Raw genomic sequence first — 15,102 nt, forward strand, 5'->3', positions numbered from 1 at the left:
TTGTCATTCCAACTTCAGAAATACACAGTTATAATTACATATTTATTTCCATAGGGTCATATAGGATCTTTACTCCTTATCAAATAGTGAACCTAGGTTAAATTGTGAGTTATAATCCAAAGATAATTTGAGCATGGAGAGGACAGGTCCAGAACAAACAATAACCTAAAGAATTAATTCTGTAGCAGGGATTTAATTTGTTCAATCAGTTTCAATTTTGTTATGAAGGTGAATGACTGCTGTGTCACGTGAATCATCCCTGTCAGATAATGAAAGGGCAGAAGCTCACTAAGCGTTTGTTTACAACCTGTGGTCAATCTCTCTCCATAACCACATCCAGAAATTCAAATGATTGGGGGATGATTGCTCATCTCCAGCCCAAGAACTCTGTGACCAGGAACACCAGAAATCTGTCCATCAGAAATGAATAGAACATGAATTTATAAATGATGAAATCATTCCTGAGATGTTTGATGAGATAGACTGATGTGCAAAGACAAACAAACACTCACACATTAGCAGAACCCGGACATAACTCAAGCAGATATAGAGAGAAGAAGCAAAGTCAAAAGAGGTGGAGTACACCCCGGACAAGTCACCAGTTTATCGAATCACAACGCATGAAGGGATGTAAAATTCAAATAAATGTTTGGTTTTTTCCATTGTTTTGGTTTGATCAGAAGTCATATGACCTGAAGTGACCTGTACCCTGAATGGTTTTATGTGTAGATGGGTGGGAAAGGGTAGAGATATGGTCAGAATTCATATCCTCGCTTTGCATATAATTTCCATTGTGGATGCTCACCTCATCATGCAAACTAACCTCATATTTTTTCTAACTCACCCTAAGCGAACATAGGAGGATTTTCCACACATGAGCGGGGACCCTTTTAAATAATGATTAGCAAATGAAAAAACAGGCAAAGTGTTCACAAAGGGGTGGTGTTGTTTTCGTGGTACGGAGAGGGTTGTATGTTATTGTTGTCATGACTAAATCGTGTCCAGCAACCCCCTCAGCCTCCACCCCACCACAGCAGGCTGCACCAAACATTTCAACTCTGTCAAGTGATGGAACCCCATGAGCGTGAGTTGAATGTTGAAAAGAAAGAACTTTGTGTCAGCACTCTGAAGCTCCTTATGCTCAACAGACACCAGGGCCTCCAATTGGGATTTATTACTGTGTGTGTGCATGTGTTACACTCAACTACAGCTGCAAAAAATATAGTTCATAGTGTTTGAACTTAACTCATTTCATTCTATATGCTTTAAATATCACTTCAAACTGTGATGTGTCAATGATAAAATAATAATAATGACTAGAACCAAGACAATCACAGACTGCAACATCCCACGGCACCCAAAATTTTGACCAGACCTACTTGCATAGGTCAAAGATCAAAGCTAGTGCTCTGACCTACTTTCATTTGATCTCCTGTCTTACTCACACTGGTCTTCTCCCTCGTCTTTTTATCTTATCCGGTTCCTGAGTGTACAAAAGTTTAAATTTGACCTTAACCTAGTTTTGTTAAGGTCAAGGTCATCCTCTCATTTTCATCCTCTTTGCTGCCCAAGTAATCTGCTTGTTTCATCTTTCTATAACGAACCGACAGACGAACGGATGGACGAACACACAAACTCTGACAATTACAATACCTCATTGCTTTGAAACGGGATGTAATAAAAATAAAATTAAAAATAATTCAGTCCAGAATTGTTCCTGTATCTAACTACATACTGGCTGCTCTGACAGCACAAAACAGACAACAAAGCATTGATTTGAACAAAGCTATCATTATTGACATAATCACTAAGGGGGATAATTATAAACTTTTTATGATGTCACAGAACATCTTTCAGGAGACAGCCTGAACCCTTTGGCCTACATACTAATGATAGATCACATCATGATGATTCAGCCATTTCAGTGACAACTGAACAAATTGTAGGGGGAAAAAATGTAGCTAAAGCTACCTGAAAAGACATTGGTGATCATGTTTGAAATATTGGCCACAGCTTGCATCCCTGCATTGTTCTGCATTATTTATATTTTAATATTTATATATGTAGAGGAAAGGAAGATGTTTGTCCTCTAGATGGCAGCAAAGTCCTGAAGTAAACAGTAAGAGAGATTCATGTGAGATACATGATGTACTGTACATAAAAGCATCCTAAAAGTGACTGACCATCACTTCCATTATGTTCTAAGTGGAAGATGGAAGAAATTTATATCTAACCTCAATTTCAGACGAAAAATTTGCAAGTGATTATGATCCATGTCTCTAAAAGTTGACAATTGTTATTCAGCTTGAATTCAAACTTTAAAGAGACCTTACACCAATTTAAGGTTGTTAACTCATTGGGAGCATAGTATCATGACTATCTTCAGCACTGTCTCAGATATTGTTATAGACAGGCCTGCCTGGTCATGTGTTTCCTAAATATGACAATTTACAATTTCTTATGTATGGTACTTTAGCATTCAAAATGAAAGGTAAATATTTCCCATGTTTCATAGAAATGGAATCTATTTTAACCTATATGAGTTGAAGAATCTGGTTTTCAAACCATCGTTACAGTTTTTAGAGGTCATTAATAGAATGTGTTTAGCGCTAAAATGTTAATGGCAAAATTGTAAACGGGGATAATTACCGTAAAACATAATATCGGTAAGTGAAGTTGATTTCAGGTGGCCACAATTCCAACTGAGCCTGAATATGTTGATCAGTTTGAACATTAAACCTTTTATGCCAATAATAACAAATGTACCTCTGTTGTACTTGTTGCATTTTTATTTTATTTTATTTTATATGACTTTTAACACATTTTATTCCAATGGACCTGTCCTCCATTATTTAGTGAGTGTCTTCCCTAAAGGATGCCATGGGGTTAAATAATTTCCAGTTTCATGTTTTTATTAAACGTATGACAGTAGTTGAGTTCAAGCGGTCCAATCGTAACTGGCCCAGACAAAGAGTGATTCATAGCCAGTGTTTGATGAATCATCAAAGGAGATTAAAATGTCATGATTCACTCCAGGCTTAGAATGACGATATAGTCTATGTGTCATCAATATCACGTAATTAGGGTACAATTAATCCAATCATTATGTAAGCAACACCCAAAGCACATAGTTTCTTTTCAGCTCCAGCAAGGAGGTTATGGTTTTATTGGTCATCTGTCACAGACAAAGGATCACACAAGACATCCAATACACTATATCTTTGGACAGGACTGATGATTGAAGGTGTGATACATTAGATTTAGTCATGGTCTGGATCCTCTAATACCCACAATGCACCATCAATGAGTTGCCTGTGGAGATGGACTCTTTTACAGATTTGTTTAGAAAAGGAAGGTGTGTTAAATGGAGAATGAAGTGTGATCACTGTCAACTTGAATGAAGAAGAGAGCTTTACATGGGAAACAGGGGTTGGAGATTTCTGATATCTGACTACTTTCTTGTTTCTGATATTTCCTTTGCTATTTTGAAAAAATGAAGGCAGGACTGAATTTCAGAAAATGCCATGCTGTCAGATGTGTTAAATAGAGGGCTGCTATTGTGTGTGGCCCCTCTCCATTCAAACAGCTGCTCAGACTCCAATGAGATGACCTCATTTCTGTGCAGCCTTGGGGTTTTGCTTCATATAGTAATGGGGAGAGAGCTTCATTGTTAGCAGTTTTATTCCCTTGTGCATAAGAGTACTGGGTAACACACTAAAGGATGTTTGTTGGAACTTGCAGTGATACTCTTAGGTTCAGATGGTGCCAGAAAGAGAGGAAGATGGGAAATGCATGTAAATACAAAATTTAGGATGGCAGAGGTGGTTTTGTGTGAAAGACAAGTGTTTGTGTGTTCAAGGAATGATGGCTTTTATCACTCACTGGTGTTGTGTAGTGATACGCATCATGAGCCCTGCAGCAGTAAGTCCATTATAGTTTCTGTTTGTCTTCCTTTCAACTCTGAACACGTTTATTTTTTCTCATAAATGTATATATGACTTTATATAAGTCAGCCCAACATGGTATAAGTCTGAGCTAGGATTTAGACTGTGGATTCGTTTTTATGTAGTTCTGCCGGAAACCACATTCCCACTGACACAATGAAACAAGAATGAAGCCTTTGATGAATTAAATATTTAATGTGTTACTTCATATTAGCAGTCTGTGGTCGGTGTCTGTGCAAGGAAGTCGTTATGGGATGGTATCATGCAAAGCAATTGCCAGTAGTTAGTGAGATCTGAATTCAACTGGATGATCCTTATGAATGACACATTCAGTAGCAAACATGCAAACCATGAACCAGACGATGCTTCATGAATATAGCTCTTGATCTGATGAAAAAAATAACCAACGAGTCATTTGGTTTCTCCCTGTCTGTATAGTTATTTAATGGCAGATAGTAAGTTAGCTTAGATGACAGCGAACAGTGAAAACTGACCATACCTTCATGAAAAGTTTCTAAAACCCAACTGCCAGCAGGTCTAAAGAGAGCATAATGTTTTACTTCAATTATAATTTAAGTGTATGTATGCCTAAACACAAGTTTCCTGAATAATCCCGTTTGATACATGCTTTGTTTTCATTCCATTTTTGGTTTAAGGGTTTGAATTCTGATGACATAGAAGTAGAAGTATAGAGTTTATAAATGAAAGCTGATTGAAGAGTGTTATGTTATGATAGATTCTTTGACTCGTTTGCAACCAGAATAGGGAAATAGAATAGAATAGAATAGAATAGAATAGAATAGAATAGAATAGAATAGAATAGAATAGAATAGAATAGAATAGAATGTTTTTGTTTTGTGATTTGATGTTATGCTGTTGTATGTCAGTGCATGAACAACTCAACTAACTGGTCAAGATGAGCTTCAGTAACAGAGAGAATTGAATGAACCAGGGAATATTTTACAGGTTATTTTTTCCAGGCAACCTGAGTCCATAGCAGTAGCCCTACATTTTTAAATCTATGCTATTGTAAGCTATCTGCTGGCTACAATTTGAAATTTGACGTACATAAATGTTCTCATCAAAATCAAAAAATAAAGCAAATAAGTATGCAACTATTAAACTTTTAAATATTGTACCTATTTCTGTTTATAACTCTAGAAATGCATTATCATTAATAAGACTATGCAGGGGGGAAATCAGCTTCTAGGAGACAGGAAACCAAACTAAGCCAAACACACACATGTACACGAGACAGTCAAAGATTTGTATCGATTTGTGTTCATGACAAATGGCCACAGAGGGGAAATGAAGCTCACGGCCACGGCACACTAGGAGAATCTAGTACGACATACTTGCTGCACATTCACATCAGTTTAACAAAAGGATGATTTGATAGATACACAACATTAAATCATAGAAATAAACCAGAATATAAAAAGTGGAGAAGTCTTACAGACCAACAGACCAAAGTTGATGTGATCAGAGCACCATAAGTCTGGAAAGAACACAATAAACCATGTTGTATTTTCTTATATCAAATCATTCTCAAGTCCCTAGCTTGTGCCTATTTGCTGGAAGTATTCTTCTTTCATTTGTAAAATTGTTTTACAGATAAGGGCCATTATTCTCTGTGGCAATTCCATCAAAGTAAGGTCATCCTCCAACTGGGGCAGACTGCGTCACTGGTTTGGTTAAAAGGTCAAAACAACAGAGTCTTAAAGGTTAACGTCCTGCAGCCACAGAATTACAGTGCAACCCTCTCCTTTTGTCCTCTTTTTAATAGCACTTTACCATTTTATTTCATCTGACAGCCACTCAAACTTCTGTCCACATAATCGCCTACAGCTTTGCAATGCAGAAGGATATGATGTGTTTGTGCTGGAGAAGCCAATGCTTTCCATGGTCCTGAAACAAATATCTCTGTATCTCTTGGTTATTCAAATCTGTGACCCCCTCTTAGGGGATATAACACAACAGTTGCTAACAGCCCCCATAACCCCTCCCTGCTCTGGCTGTCAGTCTCTCTTTCTGTCTCCAACACACAAACATTGGCACACACTGGTTCTTGCCAGAGGAGGAGCGACATCCACGTAGGGTTAACTTCTGCCTTTCTGCTCCAAGTCGACACAGATGAGAGCACAATGGACCAAACTACAGCAGCAGACAAGGTAAGAAAGTGTTTCTCTCAGGTTTACTATCAAGCTGCAGGTAAGGATGCCTTTTGTTTTTTTAGAAAATTGGGACCTGATTTTAACATCCGCTAACTGAGGCATCTCTTGAGTCATAGATCATTCTAATAGAGACAGAAAACATTTTTCAAATAATAATTATGAAAAATCTCGGGCTTTATTTAAGCTATGCTAAATCAAAACTGCAAATTATTGTAATTGTCATCAACACAAATATAAAGTGTTTAAATAACACGGACATTAAAATATTGATAAAAATCACCCGGTAAATTCCAAGAATATAATGTAATACCAATATATCGATTGAAACTTTATCCTTCATGGGCAGTTTCTGTTTCTTGTGTGATTTTCTATTATATAGTAGATGTGGGTTCTGTTTCCCTGAGGCTGCTCTAGAAATGTTTATCTTCATCTGTATTCTGAGCTAAAAGGTTTCAATCAGCCGCCTGCATCAGATGCTGTCTCTAAATTCTTCAATATCCATGCTCCAGAGGAATCCCCACAGTTAAATAATGTTTGCATTCAAGACAGAGATTCGATTTGTAACAAGCAAATTTTTTCTGAGAACAGTGTGTGAGAACTGTATCACATCATGTCTTTGTGTTTGCTGGTTTGTTTGTTTTTTATTGTTGATCATTAGCTCTCCTAGTCCTGTTTTCATTCTATTTCTGTGGCATTGCTGTCACTGATTTTTGGAAAGTACCCACAGCTCGTCAGAATCACTCACGTTTTTCTTCTTTATGATTTCAGTTTGATTTTGAAGAAACTCCTACCTTGGTTAATCGGTGTCATCTCTCTGCACTTTTTTCTCCCTGGCTCTGCTGCAGTGATTCACAGGACATTCAGTGGTTTTATCTTGTCTCTGTTACATTGCTGTGTGAGGCCATAGCTCAGGTTGATGTAAAATTTCTCACTCTTCAGATGTAGTACACTTCTCTGAAATCACAGCAACCTTTTATGCAAGATCTACTGTTACTGTAGCAACTAGCAACCAGGAACCCTTTGCTTCACAATGCTCCCTTGAAAAACAATTTTCCAAATTCAAACAGAGTACGACCCCAAATTATGCTTGAGAGGAAGTGTGTTCAGTGAATTCTGTTTTGCTTGTACAATTTAGATCTTACATCTAGATGCTTTGGATTGCTGACTGAGTTTAGACAGCAGTCATACATCTAAAATGATGTTGCAGATTTAAAAACATGTTGAGAAAGTAAATAATTAAATATGTTTACGAGCTAGAAAACTAATAATTAAGAAGAGCCACCCTTTGATCCCTTCCATCGTTAAAGCCTCCTTTTGATGAAACCATGTGCTCCCGTGTTTCCACACCTGCTCTTGTCTCTGCAAACAAACCCCTCGTCTGCTGGTAACCACTGACTCTGCAGACGACTGCTGTATCGCTCATGGTGTCAAAGACATTGTAGAGTTTTTAAAGCTTATGCCAGATGAGCGCTACTATATCCTAGAAGGATATTACTGGTACAGCTGTTGCAGGCAGCATCTGCTGGATCTAATTACTCTGTTTCTGTGGCTGTCAAAGAAATATTGTCTGCCTCTCTGACTCTCTCCAGTAGCCCTGCATTAGACAGGTCCAGTAATGCAGGTCTTATTACTGTGAATAAAGGGAAGACCTGAGAATGGACTTGTGAGCAGGAGTGATGTCACAGTCTGTTACCAATCAATACCACATCACGTTGTTAACACATACAATTAAAATATGCTTGAATAACTATTATCTAATCATATTGGGGTTCAAAGTGAACATGGATGTTTGTGGGACACTGACTTGACATGTCTTGACTTAAATGATCTTTGTCCGTTAAAGTTCATATACAATATGATCTGAGCATCTGAGCATTGACATTAAATTGTTTTAAAATCTTTTTCAGGTTTTCTTGGATTAACTAGAGAACCTATCAGCATATAATCATTAGTTTGTGAAATTATATTACTTATGGGACTATGTCTACTTGTCAGATCATCACATTGTGGTATTATGGCATAAATTTATGTCATCTAAATTTATGTCATCTATTTATGTCAAGATATTTGGTACTTCTTTAATCTTAGGCAGAACAACTAGTTGATGGCCAGTAGGGAGGCCTGGAAAAGGAGCTTTGTGGAACTACAGTTGTATTTTTGTCCACTCTTGTAATGACAACACAAAGTGTCCCCTGTCTTCAAATGGAATTCAAACCAAATTTAGCAGAGTTCCAGAAAGGCCGACCCTGTTTCCAGTCTGTCTGGTAATATGTTGTCGTTGACTGTGCTGATTGCAGTGCTGAGATCTAATAATGATGTGACTAAATCTTTTTCACTGTCTGTGTTTAATGGATGTAATTCAAGAGCAGCATCTATGCTGCTGTGTGGTCAAAATAGTGACTGGAAAACGTGAAAACAACTCTTGCAAACATGAAAGCAAGATTTTGAAAAACAGCCTCTTAAATTATTCTAACAAAAACTGGAGGTTTTATGCATGTCCGTGGTTAATTGTTTGCAAGTTGCATAGATTGCTCATTTAAAGACAAATGAAAAAATCATATTTGCAGGGACTGGAGACACTTTACTTACAAGCAAGCAGTTGTAAATTACCAGATCTGATTCAATGCAAATTTGCTAAAACCTATACAATACTGAGACAGTAGGTTCCAAATTCATGGCATCATTTACTGACTGTTACTTCAGAGAACTGACAGAAAAAGCACATCATCAATCCAAGTGCTGCTCCAACTCATATAAGGTTGATAATCAAAGCATGAATGAAATGCTTTGCCTGCTGAAGACCTGGCATTTAATAATATTAAAAAGACTGAGACTATTGCTGATCACCTTCTTGTTTTGCAGCAGTGATGAAATTTATAGAGAAAGAGTATGGTTTTCTGACAACAACTATGATTAACGTTGAATAATTCCTTTTGAGGTATATGCTATATTTAACAATTGCTAAAACATGACTTTTTAGGTGGAGGTCATGGTTGGTTGGCTGTGACCAATAGATAAGGTCTGGTGTTCATTATCATCTTTGGTTGTCAGCCAGGTGAGCTTTTTGAGGTTGTCCCATCTGAACCCATAAGTTTTGTTATCTGTTGAATCAGCAGATCTCCACTTCGTATTGCAGAGGTTTTACAGTTATTCTGCTCCTGTCACAATACATAATGCAATGCATTCCTGCTATTTGTAAGTTAGTCTTGTAGATAGTTACTTGATATATTGAAAGAAATACTAATTTACCATCTGTCAGATCACAATGAACACGATTAAAAATCAGTTTATCACAACTACAGATGTAATCTTTTTTCACATTTCTATTTGTTTGGATCAATAAAATTCAATAATCACGATCATTTTTGTAGACTTACATCCATTATCTTGATAGTTCTACATTTTTTGTAGAAAGGGACCTATAGTTCCATTGCTGCTCTGAAGGAACTGAGTCACATTGATTCCCTACCAACTTAGAGGTTTTTTGTTAACCAGTACTGTCACAATGCCTGAATATGGCCTCCATAAAGAGAGGCCATAGAGACAGACCCCACTGTATGGGAAGCTTAATTTAGTCCACAAATGAGAGTTGAGTTCTTAACCAGTAACTCTAAATTCACTGTGGGAATGTCATCACAATGCTTGTACCCCTTAAGCCCCCCACCCCCACCCAGGATATACCATCCTTTTCTCCTCTGTGACAGAATACACCCAGAATGGGTCTTCAATGAGTGAGTGATAGAGTTAGATATGCTGTAATGAAGTTTCATCTGTCTGTAAGAGCAGGCAGGAAACATCTCTCAGGTACAGTATGATGTTATCATGTGGCCTAATGGAGTCGCTTACTGGGTTTTAGTAGCATCCAACAAACCCTGTGGTCTCGACTAAGTGTCTTTACATTGATTTTCTGATTACAGTACATCAGTAAATCACATTGTTATGCAGCGTATGCTGCAGATCTATTCCTGATGTTTCTCATTTTTAACAAGAGTAACAAAACAAAACAAAAACAAAACAACAGGGATCTGTAGACGTGTATTGTGTTGTTTAGAAGGTGCTTTGTCAGAAGCACATCATGGTAAAATGAATGTTATTTTTTTGGCTGCTCCAGTAGAAAGCTATGTGCACAATGTTCAGTAGATAATTCATATTTAGCCTCAGAGAAGCTACATTAAGGTTTATCTGGACATCCTTCTCAATGCACAAACACATAACATAGTAACAGATCCATTCATGCACATGCAGTTCATGCAGTTTCCCAAATGAAAATCTAATTTTGAAACCAGCACCTGTACTGTATCATATCAAGCAGCATACATGTTGTTTGGAAATGACTCTTCTGCACCTGCAGGATCAAGATAACAAATTGGCATCTTTTGAATTGGCTCTCTTTCAGATGAGATACTCTCAAAATGGTATATTGTGACTTTCAAGGCCAAACAGGAGATGTAAATGAACTCTCCTCAGACATAGATGACCTCAATAGATATTAACGTTCAACATTTCACATCAGATTTGGTCAGGGGCCAGATTTCTATGTCACTTAAGATATGGGTTAGGGTTTAAAAACTATGTATGTGACCAGTTTAATATGTATACAAACATACTGAACTGGTCACATCTGTAAATCAATCACACCAAAACAGTTTACAGATAAAAGAGGGCATGGAGATTGGAAGTGTTTACCTCCAAACCAGTTTCAGGTTATTTGCGATAAGAGTATGTAGGACACTGAGGTATATTTTTAAACACAGCTGTTGGAACTTTTATTTGCTCACCTGTCCCTCTGTCACACCTGGACCAAACCGTAATCTCAAAAACACGCCAACACCTGCCAAACGTGTAAACGCTGACAGCCAGTCATGATAATGCATCTGCAACTGTAACGGGTAGATAAATGCACAACACAGAATAAATAGGAATAAATGGGCATTACAGAGGCAAATTAATTTGTAATGTGTGTGTTTATCATATTCAGCTATGATTCAAGCCTGAAGCTTCTGTGATTGGGAAATCTGAAAAACAAAACAACATGGAGGCCCTGAATTCATTCCACACCACCAATATCAGCATCAGCAACAATGGCAGCTTCTTCTCTGGGAGTCCATACACAGCTGTGGAGATCGCCCTGATCATAGCGGTGGCTGGATCTCTGAGTCTGATCACTGTCATTGGAAATATCCTGGTGATGCTCTCCATAAAGGTTTGGCTTTTCTGTTCTTTGTAATGTATGATTAAGCTTCCTGCACCTGCTGCTGCTTCTGTTGAGAAACATGGACAGATGTCTCCTGCAAGGTTTAATTATCTGTTTATGTCAGCGTTTCACAAATAGTGAATTTTTTTTATTATTTATTGATTTTATTTTATTTTATTTTTCGGTATCAAATGGTGCAATAAGTTGGTCAAAAATGTTTACAGTTTAAACGAGTTTTTAAAAAAAAATTCAAGCAAATTGATGCACTTCAAACTTTTCTGTTATAGGCTAAAAATAATGTTAATGAAATTATTCTTTGTTATAAATTGAACTATATTTCTTTTTCCTTTTTGCTTTCTTTAATGTAAATAAGGGTACAATGTTATGCAGAGGTGTACTTAACAATTTTATAGACAATTGATGTTATTTATAGTTGCGGCGGAGTGTTTGTGTGTGTTGGGGGGTGGGGCGCAAATTGTTTTCTTCTTACCAGGGGGGCGTAACAAAAAATAATTAAGAAGGACTGGTCTATGTCTTTTTAGAGCACATCAGGTGAAATTACTTTTCTGTGACTGTCTTAGCCCATTTCTCTGACTGTTGATCCTTTAGATAGTCTCTTATGTATCTACCTCACTGGGTTGAGTCAAACCCTGGACCCAGGTTATGCATTTGTTATAAAAATTGAATGTATCACCTGTCTAAGTTGTATCACATTGAATGCCTTCAGCAGTACACCCTTCCTAATTGTGAAGCAGATCAGATGAACATCTGATGAGATATTTAGAGGACTGGCAGACAATGCTTCCTTGTTTTACTGATGAGAAAACTCACATCACATTGCACGATAAAGATCTCCTTTAATCTGACAGCCTGCTTCTTGTTGTTTCTCTAAAGGTAAACAGGAACCTTCAGACTGTCAACAACTACTTCCTGTTCAGCCTGGCCTGTGCAGATCTCATTATTGGCATCTGCTCAATGAACCTTTACACTGTCTATATTGTGATTGGCTACTGGCCCCTGGGAGCTGTAGTGTGTGACCTGTGGTTGGCTGTTGATTATGTTGTCAGCAACGCCTCAGTTATGAACCTCCTGATCATCAGTTTTGACCGTTACTTCTGCGTCACCAAACCGCTCAGCTACCCGGCACGGCGTAGCACCAAGATGGCAGGCTTGATGATCGCTGCAGCCTGGGTGTTGTCCTTCATCCTGTGGGCACCAGCCATTTTGTTCTGGCAGTTCATTGTAGGAGGGAGAACCGTCCCATCAGATGAATGCTACATCCAGTTCTTCTCAAACCCGGCGGTAACATTTGGGACAGCAATAGCCGCTTTCTACCTACCAGTGGCAATCATGATCTACCTCTACTGGCGCATCTCCAAGGCCAGTCGTAGTCGCATGAGGAGAGATAGCAGAAAGACCTCAGGCACCAGTATAGGAGAAGGTCCTTATCACAGCCAGGAGGATGGATGTGAGAGCCAGAAAGTCTTCATCCCACCAAGAGATGTGCAGGAGGAGGCAGGGGATGGAAAAGAGAAGGAGCAGCAGCAGAACGGACGTGGGCCCTGTAAGGAGGAAAGAACTGAGCAGATGGACTCCTCAGCTGACAGCATCCGTCCTTCCACATCTAAGGACCCGGTCCCTGAGTCAGTTCAGGCGGTCTTAGATGGCGGGAAAAAGGCAAACCAAACACAGCCTCCTTCCCCAGAGAACTCAGCTGCTGACAGACAAAGTTTGGTCACCAGGACGCTGTTTAAGGTAAGTTTGATTGATGGATGAAACGCTACATAGTGATTGGAATCGAATGAACAATACAAATTTGATCAGAATCAAGACTATCAAATTGTTACCATTAGGGATGGCAGTATCAGTTTAGTTCAAAATTATATTTCAATATTTCAACTCTTAAATGTGTTGGTGCAAAGCTTAATACAGCTACTTGTCGTCCACAGTGGATGACATTCATTCATTTTAGTGATTCTCTGAATTTTTCATTTCTAACACCATCGTAAATCTCATGTCTGAAGTATTCAGCAGGGGCAAAATCTCGTTCCCTTAAAGGGTGTATTTGCTCAGATAACTTTTAAGGGGCAAAATTCATATTTATGACAGGATACGTGGGATTTAAACCAATGAACTGAAATGTCTTAATGGATTAATGGATTTGCAATGAAATGTTTTTCCTCTAAGGATAAAATACTCTTCTCAAACGATCTTATGACTTTTAGAATAATGATGTCATCATGAACAAAAATGACTGCAAATGAAAACTTGTATACGAGATGTAGGGATGCTGTAGATGGCAATGTCACCCTCAATCCAAATATTATTGAGAACATCAACACAATATGTAACTATGCCTCTCAAAGCTGTAATGAGATGCTATTTGTGCAACCCTGTTCACACACCAGAATATCCACTAGTGTCCGCTTCACTTTAATTTCCCCAACAAGTGCTGCCTCAAAGTCCCAAAGCTTTCCTACGCCTTTAGACTTTGTTTTGTGTATTGTCATGGGATTGAAATCAGATACTGTACCTAGAAATATCAGAATCAATGGACTTCCTTCCTGTAAACGTCCATGTGCCAGTGGGAAAGTGACATCAGTGCATTTCAACTATGAGAATTTATTACGTCAGCTTTAATAGATGTCCATTGTTTACAGCTTGTGGACAAATAATACCAATAAATTATAGTTTTAAAAAGATAAATACATTTTTTCTCTTCCCTTACTTTATCCATTCTAGGTAACAAAACAGACTGCTATAGCAAAGTGGAAAAGGAAAGGCATCTCTTCCAGGGAGAAAAAGGTGACACGCACCATTATGGCGATCCTTGTTGCTTTTGTCGTCACATGGACACCGTACAACGTCATGGTCCTTATCAACACCTTCTGCTCCGTCTGCATCCCAAACACCCTCTGGACCATCGGCTACTGGCTTTGCTACATCAACAGCACCATTAACCCAGGCTGCTACGCCTTGTGCAACGCCACCTTCAAAAACACCTTCAAGCACCTGCTCCTGTGCCAGTACAAGAACATACGCTCAGCACGGTGAGGGTGAACACACCAACGGATGTTTCTGATGGATTCAAAATGATGCCAATGAATCTTGCAAATTGACACAACACAAGTAAATTTATGGAATAGTTATCTTCTTTTTCTTGCACAGTAAGTCTTTCTTTTCATTTCTATTTTAATGAAATTAGTCTTACAGCTGAAGAAAATAAAAGTTACTGACATTAAACATGTTTATGTATATATATGTATGTATGTATGTATGTATGTATGTATGTATGTATGTATGTATGTATGTATGTATGTATGTATGTATGTATGTATGTATGTATGTATGTATGTATGTATGTATGTATGTATGTGTGTATGTGTTTGTGTGTATATATACAGTATACATATATATACAGTATATATATATATATATATATACAGTATACATATATATACAGTATATATATATATATATATATATATATATATATATATATATATACACACACACACACAGTATATATACACTATATATATCATGATTCTCCAAACGGCGGCACGGTGGCCCCTCACAACACGGCGGGTCCGGGTTCGAGTCCCACTTATTGTGGAGTTTGCGTGTTCTCCCCGTGTCTGCGTGGGTTCTCTCCGGGTTCTCCGGCTTCCTCCCATCTCCAAAAAAGCATGTGCTTGAGGTTGATTGGCCGGTCCCAAATTGCCCGTAGGAGTGAGTGTGTGTGTGCATGGTTATCCGTTTTTGTGCACTGGCGTCATGCCCGGAGTAC

At 38.1% G+C, this 15,102-nt stretch overlaps 1 protein-coding gene across 1 annotated transcript; it reads left to right on the forward strand.

Moving 5' to 3' along the window:
- Nucleotides 1-6,005: 6,005 nt before the first annotated feature.
- LOC137594234 (muscarinic acetylcholine receptor M2-like) lies at nucleotides 6,006-14,474 on the forward strand. The gene is made up of 4 exons (XM_068313580.1): nucleotides 6,006-6,115; nucleotides 11,097-11,321; nucleotides 12,207-13,067; nucleotides 14,055-14,474. The coding sequence occupies exons 2-4, from the start codon at nucleotides 11,151-11,153 to the stop codon at nucleotides 14,364-14,366; spliced, it is 1,344 nt and encodes a 447-aa protein (XP_068169681.1). The 5' UTR covers nucleotides 6,006-6,115; nucleotides 11,097-11,150; the 3' UTR covers nucleotides 14,367-14,474.
- The last annotated feature ends 628 nt before the right edge of the window (nucleotides 14,475-15,102 follow it).

Source organism: Antennarius striatus, chromosome 4 (genome assembly GCF_040054535.1).
Source record: "Antennarius striatus isolate MH-2024 chromosome 4, ASM4005453v1, whole genome shotgun sequence".
In the NCBI taxonomy this organism is placed as follows: domain Eukaryota; kingdom Metazoa; phylum Chordata; class Actinopteri; order Lophiiformes; family Antennariidae; genus Antennarius; species Antennarius striatus.

Bases quoted from the DNA above. Each gene is read 5' to 3' on its own strand.
- LOC137594234 (XM_068313580.1), top strand. From the start codon at position 11,151: ATGGAGGCCCTGAATTCATTCCACACCACCAATATCAGCATCAGCAAC. The intron at 11,322-12,206 runs GTTTGGCTTTTC...GTTTCTCTAAAG, and splicing joins TGGTGATGCTCTCCATAAAG to GTAAACAGGAACCTTCAGAC. The intron at 13,068-14,054 runs GTAAGTTTGATT...TATCCATTCTAG, and splicing joins TCACCAGGACGCTGTTTAAG to GTAACAAAACAGACTGCTAT.